We start from the raw sequence: 24,947 nt of genomic DNA, 5'->3' as shown, positions 1-24,947 counted from the left end.
TAGGAGGGATTTTGTGATGGTAATTGGAGGTGTTTGAAATAGATTCATTAAGTAATTAGTTCAGAATGATTCTTGAATCTCATTTTCATATTCATTAAAGATTTTTTTTTCCTTCATATTTTTTTTTTCATTCTTATTATTTTCTTTGTGTTTCTTTTCTTTTCTTTATTTTTTACTTTCATTTAATTTTTTTATGCATACATAACTGTTTTTTTTTATTGTATTTTTATTTTCATTTATTTTTTTTACCTGCATTTGCTAATATATTTATATAATAAATAAATGTTTTTACCTAATTTTGATTTCAATAAATTTTATTAAACTTACTACAAATTTTTACAAAATTTATTCGTTTTTTTTAAACACAACAATTTATGTATTTTTGTTAATTTAAATTTTAAAATTTCTTTTAATAAAAATTAAAAATTTATAAACTTTTTGCAAATCGCAATTGATTTGTTTTAAACCGATTTTAAATAAATGACTGGCGATAGTTTCAAATCTATTGCAGGTTTTATTAATGGAAAACAGATTCGTTATATAATATAGATGACGAATATTTCTATAATTTTATTTTATCAATTCGGCAAAACAAAAGGAAAAAGTAAAAATAAAAATTAATGAATTAATTTATATATAATGTTTGTAAATGTAATAATTTCCCGCGGCATTATTAAAATAAGAACCAGAGGTCTGCAAATGGCAAAAAAATTTTGGCCCCGGCCCTGTTGGCATTTGGTTTTCCCCTAACCCGAGTTTTTTTAATCCAGGCCCGATTTAACCCGGCTTTTAAAATAATTCAATTCAAATATCAATGGTCTTCAATAAGCCTAATATACATTATATAATATGTCCTATTTTCTGTCCCTCATGATTTGACCATGTTTTGAGATTAAATAAAATATTCTGTATTATTTTTGTGTATTTATATACAATTCGCAGCGAATTCGCGGTAACTGTGAATGCAGGTTTACCCAGATAAATTTTATGAAATATAAATATGGGATTAAAAATAAATTTAAAATTTGAGGGAATAATATCCTATAAATGGGCCATTTATTTACAAACAATTTATTTAATTTAAATTTACTAGCAGGACAATATTTTTAATATATACTAAATAAAATTCTTATAATGAAAAAAAATAAATATATATTAATATACTAGTTTTACCATTTGTGATAAGGGGGCGTTACTAGGCATTTTAGTTAGCTGGAGCTCAATGGGTGCTCAAATTCGAATATATATAATTTTTTATTTTTAAAAAAAAACGCAAAATGATATTGTATCGAAATTGTATTAAATTTTTGATATCGATACAGCTATAAATGTGTTTGTATATCAGATATCTTCTTGGGCCTAGCATGGACCTTTTATCATATTTTCTAGCGGACCTGGGCCGGGCATGGGTTTTTGAATCTTTTTTTCAATGGGCTTGGGCTGAACTAGGGTCTAAAATTATTAAACTTAAATTTAGCTTACTTAAAACAGTTGCTAACTTTAAAGAAATAGTACCATATTTATTCTTCTAATAATAATAATTTTTCAGTAACAAAATGATTGTCTTAAATACACTTATTTTTGGATATGAATTTGGGCCGTGATTGAAAAAATTTTTTAAAACTTCTATAGGCTTGTGAGCTTGTGATTTTTTTTAATATTAGAATGCACAGATTTTTATTAGGGTCTGGCCCGGGCTTGTTCAAAAATACAAGGCCCATGAAGGTCACTGGGGTATAAACACCGATGATTTTTATATCGGGGATACAGGTTAGATACATTACATCTAAATATTCTAATTAAAACTACTATCGTATTTAAACGGTTATGTACTTTAGGCTCTTACAAGTTGCAACATCTCACATTAAATATGTTCTTTCCCCTTTAAATAAATGTGAGAGAGAGGAAGATCTTGTATACCCGGACTGTTCAGTATTCGAGGATGAATAAATTTTTTACTCCATCTTAAGAGACAGAAAACAGGCTGTGCTGACAATTATAAAAATGACTGATCTATTATCTCATATCATCCCTACTAGTCTGCATTGGGGTTTTTAGCCAAAAAGTCGGCTTACTTGTTGTTTTGAAATTTATCGCTTACTTAAAATTTCTAAAAAAAATTACCCGCCGCTCGGCCGCATTTATCTATAAATTTTGTTTAATTCATCCCCCCCCCCTCCCTGCCCGCCTAATGCTTAAGAATTATTTTAATGGCTGGTTTTATTTATATTTTAATATTTTTAGTTATACATAACATATGTAATAGCAATATAATAAAATAAAACCCCTCATTTCGGCTAAAAAATATAAAATATTTACCCACCCACGCCCGCCCATTACTTTAAATATCCGCCCAATGTTGAAATCCTTTTATGAACCCCGAGCTCGACTACACCCACTCAAAGTTAGGGCATAGGCGGGGGGGGGTGCAAAAAACCCGATCAATACAGACCTCTGATCCTACATCTTGTATTGTTTCCGTTTTTTGATTTCTTTATAAAATGTCTAACGAGAATTAAATATGTTCATTTGGAGAAAATGAACTGTTTAAATATTTGTTACAATTATTTATTTATTTTCACATTATTATAATGTTAACTGATAAATTCATTGTGTTTACGATATATTTTAGACTTTAAAAATTGATTATATAGATTAGAGGTTAGCATGGGCGGGCGGGCGAGCGGGTTAAAATATTTTAAAGAACTGGCAGGCGGGTGGGTGGGTTAAAAAATTATTTAACCTAAGGGTTTAAAAAAATTTACATTTATTATTTGAAATTATTTGAATAAACATTTTGAAAAAATATGCTCCCTGAAATTTCAACATTTTTAAAACCAAAGTACCGATAACTGATTAGGTAAAAAATATATCGAAAACATGTTGGATTTGACATGGTTGAATATGACATCAACGTGGGGAAAATCTGTACCCGTTTCCCCAAGAGCAAAAAGAATTCAATTATTGATTATAAATTATAAATTCAATGTTTGAAATAAATAGCATCTACGTCAAAATTGAACAACAGCAGATGGGAAGATGTGGCTTTTACAGAGGGGACCATTACCTAATTCCATAACAAAATATTTAAATCTTAAAGTAGAGTTTTTGTATAATTTAGCAAGATTTTAGCTACTTAAGTTAAAATTTTAAGTTTACAATTTATAAGTATTTATTAAATTACTCTTTGTTATTTATTATTAATGGTTTCGTTTTTTATTTAAATAACTCACTTGAGTAGAGTCAAAAAGATATCCTACTTTGATGGAAACAACAAGAAAAAGATTTCTCAAAGCTATAAAGATTAGCTAGAAAAATGGCGATTCCAGAAACTAGTGTTTCTCTTCTGAGAATTAGCATACTGAAACTAATTCAATTTTTTTCATTGGATGCTTAAAAAAATTGAAAGAATGAGCTTATTTAAACTAAAAAAATTTTATAAATAATGGGCCGGCGGGTAAAAATTTTTCAACTAATGGACGGGCGGGTGGGAAAAAAATTATAGTCTAAAGGGCGGGAGGGTATATTTTTTAAACACTATGGGTGGGTTGAGCGGGAGGGTTAAATTTTTAAAGATATTGGACGGGCGGGCTATAGATTAAAAACCCACTGATACTGATTGCAGACCTCTAATATAGATATAGGCAATATCAAAAAAAAAATTACATAATTTTTGAACGGTGTCCATAAAAGTTCTGATTTCAGTAATATTATTAGTAAGGTCATTTAAAAGAAGGTTCTCAAATTACGAGTAGCACATATAAGGCATTCGATTCTATTTCTCCAGTTCTTGGCGCACACCCTGAGTTTATTCCACTCATATTAACGGCTCCGGTAAAACCTCAAGAAGGATTCATTAATTCCAATATCGTCAGTTTATTTTCTTTTCTTTCATATTTGATAATTGCTACATATCCTGAAAACAAAACTTATAACCGATCTCTTTTGCGATATATTAGTTTGTGTCTAATAAAATTGCTTATTATCAATTATTATGATTTTTAATGGAAATTTTGTAAATAGGTATATATTTTGGATTTTTTTTTTGAGGTAAAAGGATTCTGAAAAATTGGATCATAATTGCTTAATAATATTTAGAAGAGATAAAATTTCCATTTTTTTTTTGAATTTTATATATTAATAAACATTTATCCGAGAAAATTAAAAAAATGAACTTAAAAATAATATTTTAAAATTTGTAGATTTTTGAATTTTTTTTTCCATTTTTAAAAGTGTTTTTTTTATTATTATTTATATTCTTTCGGGTAGAAATTCTTTAGAAACCTACCTACTCTTTTGGCCTTAATTGAAAGGTTTGCTTTCCAGGAAAATTTAGGCCTCCACCCACCGATAAAATGTTAGCAATTTTTTTTTTTTTAAATACGTTTTTACGCAGAATTCAATCCAAAAGTTCAATTTTTTTTAAAATAGTTTTCAAATCAATATAATATAATAAGGTGAATATTCCCTAACTAATGATTATAGGTAGGTAATTCCTGAAACTGATATAAATTAAAACGCCTTAATGTTAACGGATTTTCTCCGGTAGACCCCTGAAGATTTAACTGACATTTAATCATTACCCAACACTTATCATATCCTCGATTCTTATAATATTGAAACTATAAGATTAGATTACAGAATTGGCATAGAAGTAATTTTGGTCCAATATAGACTAAATAAGAAAGTTTTCAACAACGACAAAAAATTTCCAGTGACAATTTCTATGAGATATATTTGGATTAGGGGGAGACAAATTAAAATCGGAAATAATATCTCAATCGTATCAATTTTCCCGAGTTCTACCAAAAGCTTAATAGATTGCCATTCAATAAAACAATTTTAACACCGTTTCAAATTTTTATTTATATATTTATATTATTTTATATAAGCTTTTCTACTCTTATATTAATATCAAAGGGGCTTAAGATGTTTGATATTAATGTGCTTTATTTTTAAAATGTTGTTAATAAATTTAAAAGACAAACAAAATAAAAGGTAATAAGATTAGTTTTATTATAGATTTTTTTTTCCTTGAAAAATAATATTTTTAAAAACAAAAATAAGATATTAATAAATTATACAAAATAAAATTAAAGAATTATCTGCAAGGTTAACATTCTCTCATATTAAACCCTTGTTTTTATCCAGATTAAGGAAGGTTTTCCGGGAAGCCCGTAAAGTCTCTTAGCTCGAGGAAATAAAGAAGGAGGAAGGAAGGAAGGAAGGAAGGAAGGAAGGAAGGAAGGAAGGAAGGAAGGAAGGAAGGAAGGAAGGAAGGAAGGAAGGAAGGAAGGAAGGAAGGAAGGAAGGAAGGAAGGAAGGAAGGAAGGAAGGAAGGAAGGAAGGAAGGAAGGAAGGAAGGAAGGAAGGAAGGAAGGAAGGAAGGAAGGAAGGAAGGAAGGAAGGAAGGAAGGAAGGAAGGAAGGAAGGAAGGAAGGAAGGAAGGAAGGAAGAGAAGAGAAGGAAAGAAAGAAAGAAAGAAAGAAAGAAAGAAAGAAAGAAAGAAAGAAAGAAAATTACTGTAAAATTTTAAGCCCGAGCTTTGATGTATACTTATTAATTTCTTCTCTTTTTAAGGAGTCGAATAGGATGGAATTTTTGATTTATTAAAATTTATGGATTAATAAATCTTAACATATTCGGGGTGCTGAAATCAAATTAATTTTTCCGACTTGCTTAAAAGAATATTCTTGAGCAGCATGTTTTTGCATTTAAACACGCGGAACGCATGTTAATATCTTGCCCGTGATCTGATGCCACTGAGTTAGAGGAGATCAGGCGTCAGATACTCAATAAGGATCTTCCTGGACAACTTGAATATATTGTAAATTTTGCAGAGTTTTTATAAGTATAAAAAATATATAAAAATATGTAGGGGGAGAGTGGCCATGTTAATTCATGACAAATAAAAGGTTTAGTCAAATATCGCTTTTATCAAATAAATTTAATATTAATGAGTACGTAATATAAACCTAAGAAAATAAAATATAATGAGAGCTCTTTTTGTTTTAAATAAAAGCGAATTCAATGTCGACTCCATGTTAGTATTTTATTTAAATAATTTAGCACTGCTATTAAATATATGAATATACATTGTATAGGAATATATTTGTGGACTTAAATAGAAGGGAAAAATAGTCATTTACAAAAGTGACTTTAATCTGATTTTATATATGATCGATGGTCTATTAACACCTGACCAATCATTGCCTTCCTATATATAGTCATCACATGTTTTACATAGATTACTAGAAAAAGCTTTTAAATTCTTATTTATTTTTTTTGCGAATATAATGTTCAAGGATTCTATATCTATATATTACACGAAATTTTATTAATTTGAGTTTGAATTTGTAAATTCTTCACTAAACAAGAAAAACAGCAGGTATCTGCTCAACGGGGAAAAATTTAAATTATTGTAATCAATTGAATGAATGAACGTAATAGGTAAGGTATAGAAGATAGTTATTTACAATATGATTGAATCTAATAATTGGTCTGACCACTAGACCCAAATGGTTTGCTAAAAAAAAATTGGTTTTTGCTCTGGGAAACGATTTACTCTACTCCAATATAAAATATTTTTTGATTGTTTACTCTTCCTCTAAAATATTTGTCATGCTTCTCTAGACTTTGAGCATGTCTCAATGTCATTTTTATTCTTGTCTCTAATTCGTATACACCGATTAAATTTAATCTCTTTTTTTTTGCCATTTCTTGTACCCGTCTTTAGGCGATGCTAATCAAGTTAAGACGTAAGGACGGCCCGGATTAAAATGATTATATCTAAATAATTTCCCACCCCTTGAATGAACTCTTTTATTATTATTATTATTATTAATTAAATATATAAATATAAAGCAAAATGGATTCGTTTAAAAATAATTTAATCCCATTTTGAACCGCAAATTTAGCCTTTAACCAGGGAAAAAAAACAAATAGAATGGTGACTCAATCAAAAAGTTTGTCAAGAATTATATCCTACTATATACAATGTATTATATATATATTATTTAATATTTTTGTACATAGGGAAGGATCTTGATAATTCACAAATTATTCACCATTCAGGAAACGCCTTACTATGACTAAAGATTGAAAATTTTTCACATTGTGAATATAATTAAAAGGATTATAATAATTAATAAATAAATAAAAAGTATATTAATAGTGATGATAAATCTCCTAATGTCATATATTATAATATAGGTATATTTTCAAATTCAAAAAAAATAATAAAATAATGTTTCGATTAAAAACCGCAAAAATATTTGGAACATGACTAATGTTATTTTATTACTGAGAGGGATTCCAGAAATTGTATATATATTACTTCTCATTACCATTATCCATTCAATATATCCGAATCATTTTTTATTTATTTTGAACTAACATAAGTGTCTCTTCAGCCAAGTGTAATCAACCATTATCTCAAAGGCAACCCATTCTCAGTTGCTATCAAAGTCAAACCTTATCGCAAAGAATAGCCCATATTTCCCCAAATAATTTTAATTACTCTCAAAGTAGCCATTAAAATGAACTGTTTCCCTCGAAAAACATGTACAAGTAACTTCATAAGCAACATTTGTAAAGCAGGAGTTGGCGTATAAACAAAAAGAGAGAGTGTTTAATTGACACACACACACATATGTATATGGGTAAAAAGGCCAGAAAATGCAAACAGTATTATCTTATAAACATTTTAAAGCTCTTCGTAACCATGATCTCCGTGAATTTCTTACTTATTCCCTTGACCACTTGCGGCCTATCTTATCTGATCGACAGCGGCGGTAGAAACCGCAAAAACAACGCTCGTATAATACCCTTGGTGCTTAAGGAGTATTCGCCAAACGTTAACGAACTCGACATTACAGCCAGCGGTCCCTTGACTAGTCTCCATTCGACCTCTCCAGAACCGTTAGTTAGGAATTTAAACCCTAATATCATCTTTCGAAACGAAATGGACCGTTACATGAGCAAAGTAAATATTAAATTATATTAATGATTGGGTTTTAGCCTTTTTTTTAATTAAAAGGTGTTATTTAAAAGGCTAAGTAATATTCAGTTTTCAACAAGTTTTTAAAATTGTTTTATTGCTCAATATTTTATTCAAAATGCGCATTTTTAAAAAAAAAATAAAAAAAAAGTTTTACTTCTGTTTTTTTTGTTTGTTTTTATTTTAAAAATAAAAATTAACCCATTCAAAATAAAATTATTTAGGCTGTGCCTTGGTTCAACTTGTTTTCGACTAGCCTAGGCTAAATAACTTTTGAACAAGGACACTTAATTTTGGTATTTTTTAAGTGTTTGGTAGCTTTGTTTTTTAAAATATTTTTTTTCGTGGTTTTTTTTAGCTGAAAAAGAATATCCCTAATACTTCGTTTTAACTATATTTATGTGTATACAATCTTTATTTTTAGGAAATTAAATGAGTGGCATACTTAAAAACTAAATTGTCACTCACTTTTTAGGCTGTTTTATTCGGAACTACATAGCCGGTTAATTAGAAATAAGTCGTACCAGGATTGGGCCCCAACCCCAATTTTAACTTAAATATTAACATTAACCTTTATTTCCCAAACATTTACCGTACCCTCTTTCCCTCTAGATATCTCTGCTCGAGAAAGTGGGTTTTAAGAAAGAATTTTACCAAACTGAAGCTTGAAAAACTACTTTAAACTATAATTTTAACTGTTTGGACAAGTAAAATATTATTTTGAAAAAGAAAAAAAATTAAGTTCTTCGAGAATAATTTTTTTCAAATTTTTCATAAATATAAAGAAAACACTGCTGATTTGAATTATAATTTTTCAAAAAATATAAAAAATAACTTTATTTTACGCGCATTTCGGTTCATAAAATGTTGGATATAATTAATTCTTTTATTTTAATAATTAAGTATATTTTTGTGGTTTTGTTGCTAAGTTTAGAAGGCACTTAAAATATTTTTGTCAATCAATATTATTATTGGCTAATTGCTCTATTTTTTAGCCATTTCCGCTTATTTTTCTCCGGCTTGTAAAAAAACGGCTAATATAAGCTGAAAATTATCACTTCAGCATTACCATTTTTTGGGGAATATTACTCAAAATTCTTATATTAGAATTTAACTCGTGTTTCAATTCTTTTAGCTTTGCACGTATCCATAGAGTGAGCCGAATAAGATATTTAGCTGTTCTTAATATCATTTGTAAAAATAGGCTATTTTTCGAGTCCATTAATGCTCTTTTTGAAGTGATGCCATTTTCAGGACATTTTGCCGTGGCTCTAAAAGTACTTTATAATAGGCACCTCAAACTCTATGAATTTAGTGACTGAAAATGGCAAAATATTTTCTAAATTACATGGGGGGGGGGGGGGGGGGGTAAGATATTATTTATCCCTCCTCTAGCTATGTGCATTGTAACTATCCGTTTTAATTCGATCGGTCTAAAGTTAGGACCTTCAACTCGGACCCTGTCAATCAATTTTTCATGGGGCCCGCACTTATGAAAAATAGCTTTAAAATACATTTATACGCATATATTAAATGGTTAAAATTATAATATTTTGATAAACTTCAACTATGAATTTTAAATTTTTTTTCAAAATAAATATTATTATATATATTTTTTTTTGTTGACTTTTTGCGACATGATATAGGTGGGAAATGATCCATTTTTTTAAAAACAATTAAAGCGATTTATTAATTTCAACATATTTATAAACTAAAACTAAACGTACCTTTCAATTTTTTTTGTTTAAAAAGTTATAATATTTAGTAAGGGTTATAAGATCAATAAATTAAAAAATATTCCTATATAACTTTTAAAACCCATCGTATAAAAAAAAATTTAATAGGAAATCTTGGACTCTTAATACATTAAAATTTCCCGTCATAGAAATCCTTCCAACTCATAATACCGCACTTTAAAAAAAATGAATAGGCCATCTTGGACTTTTAATCCTTTAATTTTCCATGATAGGAATGCTACCAATTTTCGTAATTCTTTACCAGTATACTATCGTTCCAAAAAGTCTGCTCGTTATACCATTTAACATAAAATATTTATCTAGATGGATGCCTCCTACATTAAAATGCATTTTGAAGTCGAATACAAATCAGCTGCTCACACGCCCCAACCACACATTTTTGATGTAAATTGTTAATACGGGAAACTTAAATGGCGTCGTTTCATCAGCTGATTTGTATTGATACAGTCAAGGCATTATTATATGTTATTTGGCGTTCTACCATGTGACCTTTCTACTTTGGAATAAAAAAAATCCGCTATACCGTAGTTTCTTATTTAGCAAAACGCGATCTAAGTGTATTATAGAAGTCACCCTTCATTCAGACAATTTTGTATACCTCGCCGCGAATTCGCGCTAACTGTGAGTAAAAGGTTATGAAGAACTCTAAAATTTTAAGAGATGTTTTTTTCTTCTTAAGGCTATGTTTGGATTTAAGATGGCTATTTAAAGCGCTTAACGGGAAGGGGGGGGGGGGTGTTAGTAGTAAAGATCAAGGTTTTATTCGGTTCGGTTTGGAAAATATATTTTAAGGATCGAACTAGGGAACCGATTATTCTAAAGACCTTGCCGAACTCTGTACCGGATGTAAAAACATAACGGGTCGTGGATAGACCGATTTTTTCTGGTCTTGAATAACCTATAAAAAGCACGACACTGCTAACAAGATTCTTTTTTTTAAATAATAAATAATGTGGACTCCAATAAGATTTGATCAAAATATTTTTTCCGATAGATTCCATGTTTGAGTCAAGAACCAAATCACGTGATAGATCGTTTAATTTCTATAATCTATTTTCACTTCTTAGAACCTGCCTTAGAAAAAAAAAAATTTTCACAAGGAAATGAAAGTTGCTTGAAAATGATAATATTTTTAGTAAATATTTTTGTTTAACACCTGTTTTGCTGATAAAGTCATTTAAATTAAATATATTTTCATAAATAAATACATTTAATATATTCGATATACAAGTCCTTGTTCGTCTGTGCCAGCTAAAAAAATTTACACAAGTTGCCCAGTCAGCTAAAATTTTACGAAAACTCAGGACTCGCCGAATCATACAAAATTTACCAAATATCAGCCTTGCTCGTTAAAAAAAATTTTTTGTACTAATTCTCCAGCTAGCAAATTATCTGTCAATTAATCTCCCTTCTAATTGCTATCCATTTCTACAACAACCGTTATATAAATCAGATGTATTTTGATATCTGTATTTGTGCATTTGTTTTTGTGAATTTAACCATATTATTTATAGATTTAAGTATTTTAGTTATACAGCTCTAAAAGATTTTTAATCAAAGAGTATTGGCTTAATATTCAAAAATTGAAATTGCCGAGCTAGCATATTAAAAAATTTTACGCAAAAAAAAGAACCCAAAATTTACTAAGCCTTGTCTGATTTTTTATCTATATATATTGATTGTATGACCCGGCCCGAAATTTTTTAGTGTTAGAATTTCCCCGGCCTTGGTACTCGGCCCTGATTCAGACGGAACTGGCTTTGCAAATCTCTATATAATATATCAGTTAAAAAAACGTAGGGAACTATGAATAAAACTTAGATAGATTCTGAAGCTTCTTGATATCGTTTATATTTAAATCTATAATATATTATATAATTTCTCTAACGGGCAAAACCAAATAGAACTAGACCAATCGCGAAGATCAAGCCACCAGAATTCAAATCTAAAAAGGGAAAGCCAGATGGGTGACTTTTATTAAACTGGGGGGAAAAGTGGCAAAGTTTAAATTTGGAAAATTGCAAATTTATTCGTAAAACACAATAAAATATTTAATTATTAAGATGTTTAGAAAGTCGTTTCCAAAAGTCACAGAACATTTTGTTGATAAAACTTTCAATGTGCCATTTTCAAAGAAACTATTTGTTTGGTGGATTTTATTTCAAGAGGTTAGCCATTTTAAGCCAAATTTCTCTTTTTTTCTACACCTTGTGTGTTTTTTTAAATATTAAATTTTTTTTCCTCATATAAAAGTAATTACTTTAATTTTAATTTAAAAAAAAAAAATTTAAACCTTATAATAATAAATACAAATTATAAAAACACGATTTAAAATCATTTGTACTCTTTTCAATTTATGTATTTTTTTAGTTTATATGCGTTGTTTTTACTTTATTGGAGGTTTAAAATTTGTTTGTATTTGAAATTTAAATATATACCTTGACACCTCCATAAGATACATGGAGGTTACGTCTTGATCAACGTAGACTTGGCAGTTCCGTCATTAATATTTTAGTGAGAGTTGACCCTCTGAGTCAACATAAATAGCCAGTATTCATTTTATATTTAAATTCTTTAAAAGTTCCAGTTGCCACACGTCATTGGCTTATGAAAACATGTATCAAAAAGGTTTTTGATAAGCATTTTTAATAGGATTTCGATGGGTAGTGCCCTATTCAAATAGGTAGATAAAGATAATGAGATAGTTAACTAATATATAAATAATTATTGTTCTAGGTCTATTTTGGCTTCTGGTCAATTGACATAGTTATTATCGAATCTTATTTCTTTTATAAATAAATAATTAGACATTGGGATTTGGACTTTTGGGTCTTTCAAATGGGCCACTCATTACAAGTGTGTTGTATTATAACTTCAATGGCAAGTTGACAGAGGGAATTAATACAATTACATTAACTGTTTACAATTATTATAAAATGTTCATAGTGTATTATAAAGATTTAAAGATCTATAAGACCTGGTCCAAATCAACCCAAGAATTCAATTCAACCCACTGATTCGAAGGTTGGGGCGGGTTTGGGAATTATTTTTTCAGGTGAGTCGGGTTGGGTAGAATTTGGAAATAATCTTGAATTTAATCTCATGTTTTGATTTTTATATTATTTTACATTGCTCATTTAAGTTATTTCTTATAGCAAATCTAATGGCTCAAAGAAAATGTTACGAAGGCATCTTTATAACTCCTATAAACGTTTAATTTCGTAGTTTATTTAAAGAATATATGGAATTTATTATTCCCCAATTATTTTTTTGAATTTATTCGAGTTGTGATAAAAAAAATGCTTAAAATTTGACCAAAAATTACTTTAATGCCCTCCAAACTTCATTTTTTTTTATTTCAAAAAATAGGCTAGATGAAGTTTTCATTCTTGCCTTTTTTTTAACAATTTCCCCAAATCGTAAATTTTGACTGAAACAAATACTTGCTCTGAAATGTCTTTTTTACAATATATATGTTTTTAATGTTTATAAACTAAAATCTTCAATTTGCTCCATACAGGGAATATGTGGTGGAATGGGTCATTAACCAGAATTTCGGTGTGAAATAAAATGTGCTAAGCGAGGGAGCCATGTCATGCATAAGGATCTAATTTAATTGGTCAATTTGACACTTGGCAAAGTTCTTCCAGGTGGTGTTTAATTATAAACATCAGAATTTTTGTATATCTTTGCGGATAAACAAAAAAAAATCATAATTTTATCAGTATGTAAGATCTTCTTATAACATTTTAATTTAGAAAATTATTGACTGATTTTGAAAGGCGTTTTTGATGAAATTTGTTTTGATAAACTTAAACCTTAAATATTTCATGTTATTATAATTTAAGATTAGGGTTAAATTTTGGATTGAAAGGCGAGCTTTTGCTACAGGTCCAATACAGTGGGAAACCAACCCATTTAGTTCCCTTTTTTTTAAATAAAAAATATATATTTATTGAGTTATTCTTTGTCAAATTTTAGCCTACTTGAAATTTTCTAAAAAAAAAATAAAATAAAATGATTAAATCAAATTCTCACATATTTTGAAGATATTAAAAATCCGTATATTCTTTAAAAAATAAAGCGCGAAATTTAATTTTTAAAAAAAAACGAGTTTACGGGTTTTTCGATATAGGCACCCGGGATAAGGATTGGGTGGGAGATTTCAAAAATCGGCGCCTTTTTTGAGGCACCCGGGAGTATGATTGGGTGGGTAATAAAGAATTAATTATATATTAGGGTAGGGAATTTTTTAAAATCATTTTGGGAGAGGGGAGGGAGTAAACTAGTGTTGTTAAACGGTTCGATTTGAGCCGATTTTTAAAAACGGCTAACACAATATTTTAGCCAGAAAAATATTGTCTAAGGTTTGCGCTAATGGATGTCCAAACCTTTGTGCCATCTATGAGCAAAATCTTAAGGTTTGCTTAATAATTTTTTTAAATAAAATATTGAGTCAGCCGTTTTTAAAAAATCGGCTCAAAATGAGCCATTTAACAACACTAGAGTGAACTCCTCTTTCTTAGATTTGGTCGAAGAAATTTTATCTCTTATTATTTATTATTACTATTGGTTGGTTTTACGCATTTTAAAGTGTTGATTGGTCAACGATTACCATTGGGGGTTCAATTAATTTTTAAATTATCCAGAGAATAACAAGACAAAAATTAAAGTCCCGAGGGCCAGCTTTGCCAGTTGAGTCCACCAAGGTAACTGTCCATAATAGCATCATTGGCTTTTGTCGCTGATAGGGGAAGATCAATTTGTGCTAAACGTTGGGTAACTCTCCGCCTTCCCAGCTATTTCGCCTAATCACTATTACTTATTATAAAAAAAAATTTACAGAAATCCCTGTATGAATTATTGGGTTTATGCGATAATCTTCCATTTAAAATAAAAAGTAACAAAAATAATACGCGCACTTTAAAAGGACCATAAACTTCAAGTGTGCTCAAGATAGAAAGGTTGGTTTGAATTTTTTTTTTTTTAAATGGAAGGTTAAGAAAATTGAAAAATGAAAAAATCAAATTTGATATTATTATTTTTTTATAAAAATATAATTTTATGAAGAGGAAAGTTTAATGGTAAATTGAACCCGTTAATAGATGAATCATTTACAAAAAAAATTAATCATCGTTGATTGAAGATTATTTTTCGCATTTCATACCTCGTAAAGTTGCGTTTCAGAAATGAAATGTACTAGTAACCGCCCATTGTTTTAAAAAATTTTAACTGGCTCGTTATAGTTTTTTTAAGCTCACCCGCCGGCCCATTTATCTAAAAATTTTGTTTAACTGGCACGCCAGCTCAATGTTTAAAAAATTAATTTTTAATGGTTGGTAGCTCTCTTTATATTTTTGTTTGAATGTTATTTATGCAATACTGAGAAATAACAAAAAGTCTATTTCTGGTCATTTCGCCCGAAACAATATTTAAAATTCACCGGCCCATCGCCGCCGATTATTTTAAAACCCGTCCGCTCACCCGCTCAATGTCCCAAGCCCGCTCGTAGTATGAACCTGCTTGGGTAGACCGGATAAAAAACAGCCCATTGCAGATCTCGAGTGTATACATATTTAAGTGAAGAATTCACGAGCTCCTCAAATTCAAAAATCTTCGAAGATTTTTATGAATAAAAATAAAATGAAGATTTTTTTTTGAGTAATGGAGTAAGATTTTCAATCAAATTTTGTTGAAAATTCTGAAAATATTTTTTTTATTTTTATTAATATTCAAATAAAGAAAAAAAATATTCCAATTCTCAATTGTTAAACTAAACACAACACTAATTTTATAATCAACCTTTAGAGAGATATAAAAATTTACGAGTTAAATTATAAGATATAATCGCTTTATTATAGGTACCGAATATAGAGACAACGTTTTCCTATAATCCCGAATTTAAAGAAGGGAGATGTTATTATGAGAAGCCAATTAACTTAGAACTAATAATTATCATTCCTTGCATATAATGGGAAAGAAAAATCAATATCGAATATAATAGTAAGGTCGTGTGCTAACTCGTCTTAGCCTACATTTATAGTCAGCGCGATTCGCGACGAAGTATACAAAAACGCCCCATATTTTGTATACCTTGCCACGTATTCGCGCTAATTGTGAATGCAGACTTATTTCTAAACATAAATCTGTTTAAACCTGTTCTATATAGCTTCCCTCTAAAGAGTATTTATTTAGATTTGGTACTTACGTTAAAACAAAACAGAAAAGGTTATCCTAGTTCATAATTTGAATAGACTGGTCTGAACAGAAATAAGTTCCAAAAATAAGACGAACCGTACAACGCCTGAAATTTTTTTTGTGATATCGTCCTATTTGCGACAATCTTTTCACTTTATAATACCCTTTTTAAGTTTGTTCCATTATGCAAATTTTATTATTCTTTTATTATTTCCTCATTTATATATATTGTCAAAAATAATATTTTGTATATAATATGCACTATATCAGATTATTTAACAAAAACTCGATATGGTAAAAATAAAGTGTTCAGCCTAACCTATGTAATGTTGTTAAAGGAAATCGACTTTTAAAAACGGTTAGCCTAATATTTTAGCCAAAAAATTTTACGCCAGCCTGGAGATTTTTGCTCATGTTAGGCAATTTTTTTTTTTAATTTTCAGAGGGCTCTTCAAATTTTTTAGGGGACTCTAGCTCATATACGCCCCACCCTCTCCTACTATAGTTACGCAATGTCCAAGCACCAATACGATATTATACCTAATTTCAGTATTCACTTAAAAAATATATACATATATATAAATTATGTTTTTAAAAAAGAATTTTCGATTAAACTTTTATAGACGTGCTCCGAAAAACTCAATTTGCTTTCCATGATTGTCAGTTTGGAATGGCCAGGGATGCGAATAAAAGTTATGAGAGGCAGAGACACCTTGTCAAATTACCCTAGCCAGGTTTCGAATGATCCGAGATACGTGCTGCTCGAAAAGGGTAGGGCTTTGGATATTGCTACCAGCGATAACGGGTACAGTAAAAACGGGTTTTTGGCGGGTTTGGCGCTGGAAGCGGGATTTAACTGGGTTCATTACCGGGAGAGGTCTTATATCCACGTTTCAGTAAAGCCAGGTTACCTAGATTTTATACATAAAATTCTAAATATTTTGTATAAACATATACATGTTGTATTGGGGTAATAAAATCCACGGGAATTTCTGAATTTCTCAATAATTTTATAATTTCAGTCTCGTCTGACAGGAAGTGTATTCAAGCATATGTAGAAGAACTACCCTGTAAAACTTAGACAATTTTTTCCATTCAATATTGTGCATATTTTTTAATTTAAAAAAATCTATATAAAATTAAGCGTATAGAAAAAGTTAAGGGGCAAAATCTTAAATTCGCAGTGTTGGTATTCTAAATATACTGAAATGTATTTCCGGTCATATCAGATCTTTGAAATTTATACATCGTCTTCAGTAACTGATTTAAAATTTAGTAATTCCATATCCCAATGCAACATAAGTATACGGAGTTTTTCCTTTTAAAAAAAAATTACTTAATAACTCTAAAATGTTCGCCTTAAAAAATTAGGGTAAGTCAAATAATTTTATTTCTAATATTTGAAATGAAAATTTTATCCATTTCTATTCACCAGGTAAATGGATATATATTTACGAAGTTAACTAGAATAAGGAATAATTCGAACCCTCCAGTGGCGATTAGGAAAGATCTCAATTCTGAACCATTTACCAAGAGTAAATAAAACCTGATTTAACCGGAAATGAATTCCAGTATAAATAGAGTATTCCTAACCAGCAAATTTTTGTCATCAACTTTTTTTTAAACTAATTTCAAATTATATTGTTTATTATATATATTTTTTTACATAAAATGGAAGAATAAAAAAAATATACAAAAATAAATATGGCGTGTCTGAAAATTAGGATAAAAAATAATATATTCACAATGAAATTCATTTCCGGTTAAATTACATTTATTTTATTTTTTTCGAAAATTTAAAAAATACCTCAGTAAATGGTTAAAGATTTAGAAATTCTAAATGTTCTCGTATGGAATACCAGATTGGTCCTGATTGCCAATAATTATCACATATGCATGGCTATTATTGTTAAACGGCTCGTTTCAAGCCTATTTTTAAAAACGGCAAACTCACTATTTCATCCAGAATAATATTATATAACAAGCCTGAAGATTTTGTTTGTAGAAGGAACAAAGGTTTGGACATCTGTTCGCGAAATATCAAGGCTTAGGCAATGTTTTTCAGGCTAAAATATTGAGTTAGCCGTTTTTAAAATCTGCTCAAAATGAGCCGCCATTTAACAACACTATGCATGCCTATTTAAATTTATGTCTAAATCTGAATAACCATAATTTTATGATAAAAGATGTCGAAGACAGAAACCCTAAATGGAACAGTGTGGCATAAAATCGTTTTTCAAATCGCTCTTCGAATTTACCGTTATTACTTAAAATAAGGGCCCCGGTGCCCATTTAGCCGTGATATAGGAATATCTCGGGTTTCGCGGTTGCAAAGCATTTAGAGCTTTAATGTCCATTCAAAAACAAAATCATACCTCTTTAGAAGGAAGAAAAAAAAATTGCGCTGTCTTTTATTAGAATCCTGAATGAAATGACATCTCATATTTCCTAAACATCCTTTGCAGCCAGCTATAGATTATCATCCTATAACACACTCTTATACCAGATTCCACCAATAAATAATTAAAGTGTTTTTTTTTTAAATTAAAATCCTCAAAAAAATAGCCATTTGAAGTTCTGAAATTCATGATCTAGTTGGCACATTTGTCTGCAAAACAAGAATCTACACTTACAAAATCGCACAATTATATGAATTGAGAAAATTTTTAAAATAAAACTTTAAACAATATGTCAAATAATATTATATTCGATTAAATTTGCAAACACAACAGATAATAATAATTATTATTATGATAGTTTGAGTTATAATATGATGTTATATTATTATTAAATTATTATAAACAAAAAAAATATTCGTATTTGTAAATTAGGAAGAAGATAAAATAAATATTATTTATTAAAGCTTTTATCAATATTTTATATTAAAAGTCGAATGCTGTGTCAGTGTTGTTAAAATAGCGCGCAACTTTTTTCAGTAGCGGTAGCTTTAGCTGGCTACTTTTTTTAAAAAATAGCGATAGCGGTAGCTCACTATTAATTTAGTGCTACTTCGCTACTTTCATTTTTACATAATAAATACATCTAAAAATTATTATAATATATTTTTTATTAAATTTAAAATTATAATCCTTTCATTTAATTTAATTTTGAAATTGAAATTTATATTTAAAATAATACATTATAAATGTTAGCATTATAAATCTAGTTATTAAAAATGTGTGAGATTGTTGAAGATAACGAAATTTCTTTGGAAAATGAGAAAAATATAGATTATTCTATAAAGTATTAATATAAAATTTAAAATTAATATATTAATTAATAACCTTGTGTACAGCGTCTATATGAGCGGGAGAGGTAGGAACAGCCTGCATCCTATTTTTTGAGGGGGATAGAGGGTAGGCTTTAATGAGGGTAGGATAAATGTTTTGGGGGGTCGTCTATTAAATTTTGAGATGAAATAGGACAAAATTTATTGCTGTAAAAATTAATACTTTTATTATAGAACTATTATAATACAATTCATCGACCAAATCTATATATTGCAAACAATCATACACATTGTTTTCCAAATAAAAATTTCTGCTATCCTTTTAAATGTAATTTAAAAGGTTTAAATATTTCAGCAAGCTAATAATGTTATAATAATGAATTCATTGTAAAAAATGGATTATCAATTTATTATCTAAAAAATAAATCCTTTATATTTATAAAATATCGATAGTTGGTAGTAAAGATAGAATAATTTAAGTAATCCTTTATAAATTCTCTGAAAAGAGTATCATTATAATTAAAAAGGTAAAAATAATAATGAAAAAACATGGCCGCCGAAGGCGGCCATAATTTTTTAGGGGGTAGGTTGCATTCAGTGAAAATCCTGTCATGTAGACTCTGCTTGTGTATAATAATTATATTTTTAAAATCATTATTTACCATAATTTAATGCTATTTTAAATATTTTTTTATAAATGAATCTAAATCTCAGATAAATTTAAATTTTGAAAATTAAAAAGGTATTCTTCTTTTTTCTCCTTTATATAAATTAGATTTCCAGATCTGTATGATGATGATAATGTAATAGCTGCTATCGTTCATCCTAGTTTCAAGTTAAATTGGCCATACAATAATTTGACTGAATCTAAAGGGCAACTTGATAGGCTGATACCACGATACTAATACTATAGCAAGACCGAAACCGCTGCCTTCCATAGATGATTTTTTTGAAATAAATAATAATAATAATATTATTGAATCTCTAGATGCTTTTTTTAAATCTAAAAATACTCATTTAAATATTTTTGATGATTTTTTCATATAAAAAGTGTGTTTATTAATTTAATACTGCGTTGCGCTCAAGTGCTAGTGCTGAACGATTATTTAGTATGGCAAAGCTTATACTTTCTGATCATCGCTCTAGACTTGGGGATGACAGTACCGAAATGTTATTATTATTAAAGTGCAATAATAAATAAATTATATATATATATATATATATGTAACAAATTATGTTTTTATACCAATATTTTATTTGTGGAAATAAAGTTACTTAAAAAATATTTTTAAAAGCTAATAGCGCGCTACTCATTTGAAAACGATAGCGGTAGCGATAGCGCGCTACTTATAAAAGTAGCGTTTAACAACACTGGCTGTGACCAATATTTTATTTCAAACTTTCCAACCACGGTTTTGGTGGGAACTTTATAATAATATAAGGGCAAATTAGAATTTTTAGCAAATTTCCAGATAGAATTCATAAAAATACAACACATAACATTTAGAATGAGACGAAAGTAATACAATATTTAAAGCCTTTTACCTTATAAGTAAAGTTTCATTTCACAAGTAAAAGTATCATTTTGAAATTGTAAATATCATTATAAAAAAAAATCCCATATACCACCCACCCACAAATAATGCAATATTTAATTAATGTAAAAAAGATTTTTATAAAACCAATATTATTTCGACCTCAAAAAAACTTGGACCAAATTAAATCCAGGCTAAGTCGCACCTATTTGAACTTGAGATTATACATTGTTATTATTACGTTGTGCCGGGGTAGAAAGCAATAATTTTATTTCAATCCAAATTTATATAATTTTATAATAATTTCATAATAATCATAATCGAAAAAAAATTAATTGTTAAAAAAAAATTTATTTAAAAAAAAATGAATTCAAAAAAAGAAATGAATTGATAATTTACAATTTTCGCTTCCCTTTTATAGGGAAGCAATAATCATCACAAATAAATAATTAAATCCTATCATCATAATGACTTTACAATAATTAACTTTTATAAATCTAAAAATAAAATGTTAACGCGATTAAACTTGTTAATAGTGTTGTTTATTCAAATTTGTAAAATAATTAATTGAGTATTAATTTAAATGTTTTGTTACATATTGTGTTGTTTATTCAAATTTGTAAAATAATTTATTGAGTATTAATTTAAATGTTTTGTTACATATACCAGTATATATACCAGTCGATGATATACATATTATAATTATTATTATTTTTTAAAAGTAGAAATAAAATTTTTATTTAAAATAAATATAACTTGTTTCTTTTATGGCGCCCCGTTACGTTTTTGTTAAAAAAAAGAAGAAGAAAATATATAAAATTTGCCTAAAATTAAAATAAAAAAGTAAAAATTAAATTAAATTCGAAATTGTGATGACTACCTATTGTGATGACTACCTATTGTGATGACTACCTATTGTGATGACTACCTATTGTGATGACTACCTATTGTGGTGACTACCTATTGTGACGATTGATTAATCCATTGAGATGACTCTATTTATATGACTACCTATTGTGACTACCTATTGTGACGATTGCTTAATCCATATGACTCTATTTATATGACTACCTATTGTGGTGACTACCTATTGTGGTGACTACCTATTGTGGTGACTACCTATTGTGGTGACTACCTATTGTGTTGACTACCTATTGTGTTGATTGCTTAATCTATGGAGATGACTAGAATCAAGCCTTAACACTCTCATGCAAAAAGCTTCTTTCTTCATGGTGTCCTGGCTCTGGATGTTGGAATGGAATATGATAACCAGCACCTAACCTAATGTGACAAACTAGAAAGAACCAATATGGAAGTTGGACGTTAGGTTATGAATTCTATATTGTGAGACCAATGATGATCACTTATTATTCTAATCCACCAACTTTTCTAACCTACAAAAACGTATGGACTCACGCCATCAGACAGACTTATGCGCCCTCTGAGCAGCAACTTGATGCTTTGTCGAGGAGGGGAATGTTAATAGTGTTGTTTATTCAAATTTGTAAAATAATTAATTGAGTATTAATTTAAATGTTTTGTTACATATTGTGTTGTTTATTAATTTGTAAAATAATTTATTGAGTATTAATTTAAATGTTTTGTTACATATACCAGTATATATACCAGTCGATGATATACATATTATAATTATTATTATTTTATTTTTTAAAAGTAGAAATAAAATTTTTATTTAAAATAAATATAACTTGTTTCTTTTAAAACTAAAACATAAAATTATAAAAATAACAATGACTCACCAATTTAACTAAAACATAAAATTATAAAAATAAAAATGACTCATCAAACGCAATACATACTGACTTTAAAAAATCAAATTTTACAAATCAAAGTCTCCCAATTATGACAGTTATCATTTTTTTAAAAAAAATCATATTTAAAATGATACAACTTAAAGTTATAAATTATACTTTACATAAAATTCTGTGATAAAAACTATTACTAAAATTCATTCATTGAGCTAAATAGTATATTTAAGAAAATTAAAGAACCGGCCTTCCTTTTTTTATTTGAGTTATGATTACAATATGTTTTATTTTACTGTATGCCTTAATTAAATTTGATCATACATTACATAAAATATGAAAATTTATTAAATTAGCAAATTAATTAATATTTTAACATTGAAAAAATAAAAAATTATGATCTAGAATAATATTGTATTAGAAATTATGAAATAAAAATATATAATCAGAAAAAAAAATCTATTTAACTATTTTACTTATATGCTCTACTAAGTTACATTTCAAAATCATTCACTAATACATTATACTAGTAGCTTCAGCGTCTACATGATGATATTCAGTGAATGCCAAACCCCCTAATTCTCACATTATGAATTATAGGTTTTTAATTATATAATGGTATTCTCTTCGTATATTTTAAAATTATCAATACTCAGATATTTTTAATTCGATTTTTGCCAAATGATTTTAATTGAATCCACGACTGCAAATGAGCGATTGATTCTTTATGCTTAACTGCCTTCAAGAAATAATTCATGTCAAACCTTTATCATTATATCTTTCCTTTGGGAATAATAGGCATTCCCAACAATACAGAGAATTAGAATATATACATCAAGAGCAGACATATTTTTCATATAATAGAAAGATTACGAATGCAAGTTTTGATTTCTTTTTCCAAGTTTTGTCCCTTACATACATTAACATGATTTTCTCTTTATTAAAAAATTAACCACTTTTATATTTGGTTTCTCAATATTTATATTATAGCAAATAATATATTGTTTGAGCATGATTTTTTTCTTTATTTATTATAAAAAATAAGCAATGTTAAATTGCTCCCCTTTTATTAATTTTTTAGCGATTATATTAAATTTATTTAAGAATTTTAATAGAGATTTCAAGGAAAGCAATGCTTCGTCTCTGCTCTATTACCAACTATAAAAATGTAAATGTAAAGGAGTTATTATTTAGAACTTGAATAATTAAAAATCTCCTCATTAACAATGAATGTAAAGTATATTATATTATAATGTTTAACATTAATAAGAGAGTTTTCTGATAGCCCTTTTTAATCACATTTGTTGAAAAGATATAAGAAAATTATCCAGAAATAAGTTTTATATGAAAAATAAAGACTTAAAAATGCAAAATATAAATTTGGTCAATGTTTAGCAATATCATTTAAATATTATAATAGGTTTATATTATAAAAAAAGTATTAAATAATATTTTACATTAATATATAAATAATCCCCAAATAAGTTTATACTACCTCTAGTCTGCTCTCCAAAAATGCCTACCTCCTTCAAAAAAATTAGAAGCAAACTATACCTACCCCCCCCCTCTCCCTCTACGCTCATGTGGACGCTGAGTAGTTTACAGTTATCTAAAATATTTGAATAAGTTTAAAGAATTGAATATTTAAAATATGATTGAGATGTAAATAAATTTTACACCTGACAATGTCCAGGGATGTCACAAGCTTTTACAATCTCAAGGGGAACTAACCCCCCATAACCCCTATTTTGCGGGTTTTATATTAATATATTATACTTTTTTAATTAAAATTTGGAAACTCTGAACAATTATTCTGAATTTCTATATGCATGCAAATAATAAAAGTATACAAGACATTTCTAAAGATAATATTTTTATACAAAATATTTATCCATTTATTACATATAAAATATTTTCGATTGCGGATATTAAAAAATTTTTGTCTAAAATATTACAAGTTATAAAAAAAGGTTAACCTTTGATAATGGTTTTTAAAAACCAAACAAAGTAATATAATTTTTAGCAACCTACATTGACAAAATGTCATTAAACTAATTTAACGCTGTGTTATTATTTTGGACACTAATAAGGAAAATTTTGTAGGCCTAACCAAATCAATAATTCTTGAAGAAGAGAATATAAACGACTAATCCAAATGATAAAACTATATGGTGGTTAGACCTAAATGACATTATAGAAGCTAGATAAGTAATCGATAAAATTATTGTGAGGAGATATTAAATTTCTAAAAGATTATCTTTCATTTTAAATGTAATATAAACGATTAGATAGTTGGTCATTATTGCTTATCTAAATTATACAGTCAAATACTCTCAGCAGCATGAGTAATAATCTTAAGTTAAATAGTCACACAAATAATAAATGATAGTTTGCAGTCATAGTCATGACACTCACGATGTAAGCTCAGATCAAACTTTATTATGGTATTGATAAATCAAAAAA

The 24,947-nt window shown here is 28.1% G+C and overlaps 1 protein-coding gene across 1 annotated transcript; it reads left to right on the top strand.

The window, feature by feature from the left end:
- Nucleotides 1-474: 474 nt before the first annotated feature.
- LOC135931999 (desert hedgehog protein-like) lies at nt 475-18,461 on the top strand. Its single transcript, XM_065469325.1, has 4 exons — nt 475-604; nt 7,402-7,984; nt 16,578-16,860; nt 18,141-18,461. The coding sequence occupies exons 2-4, from the start codon at nt 7,652-7,654 to the stop codon at nt 18,179-18,181; spliced, it is 657 nt and encodes a 218-aa protein (XP_065325397.1). The 5' UTR covers nt 475-604; nt 7,402-7,651; the 3' UTR covers nt 18,182-18,461.
- Nucleotides 18,462-24,947: the final 6,486 nt, after the last annotated feature.

This window comes from Gordionus sp. m RMFG-2023, chromosome 1 (assembly GCF_954871325.1).
Source record: "Gordionus sp. m RMFG-2023 chromosome 1, tfGorSpeb1-WG-v2, whole genome shotgun sequence".
In the NCBI taxonomy this organism is placed as follows: Eukaryota; Metazoa; Nematomorpha; class Gordioida; order Chordodea; family Parachordodidae; genus Gordionus; species Gordionus sp. m RMFG-2023.
The sequence above is the reverse complement of the archived record's forward strand: the minus strand, read 5'-3'. Positions and strand labels throughout refer to the sequence as shown.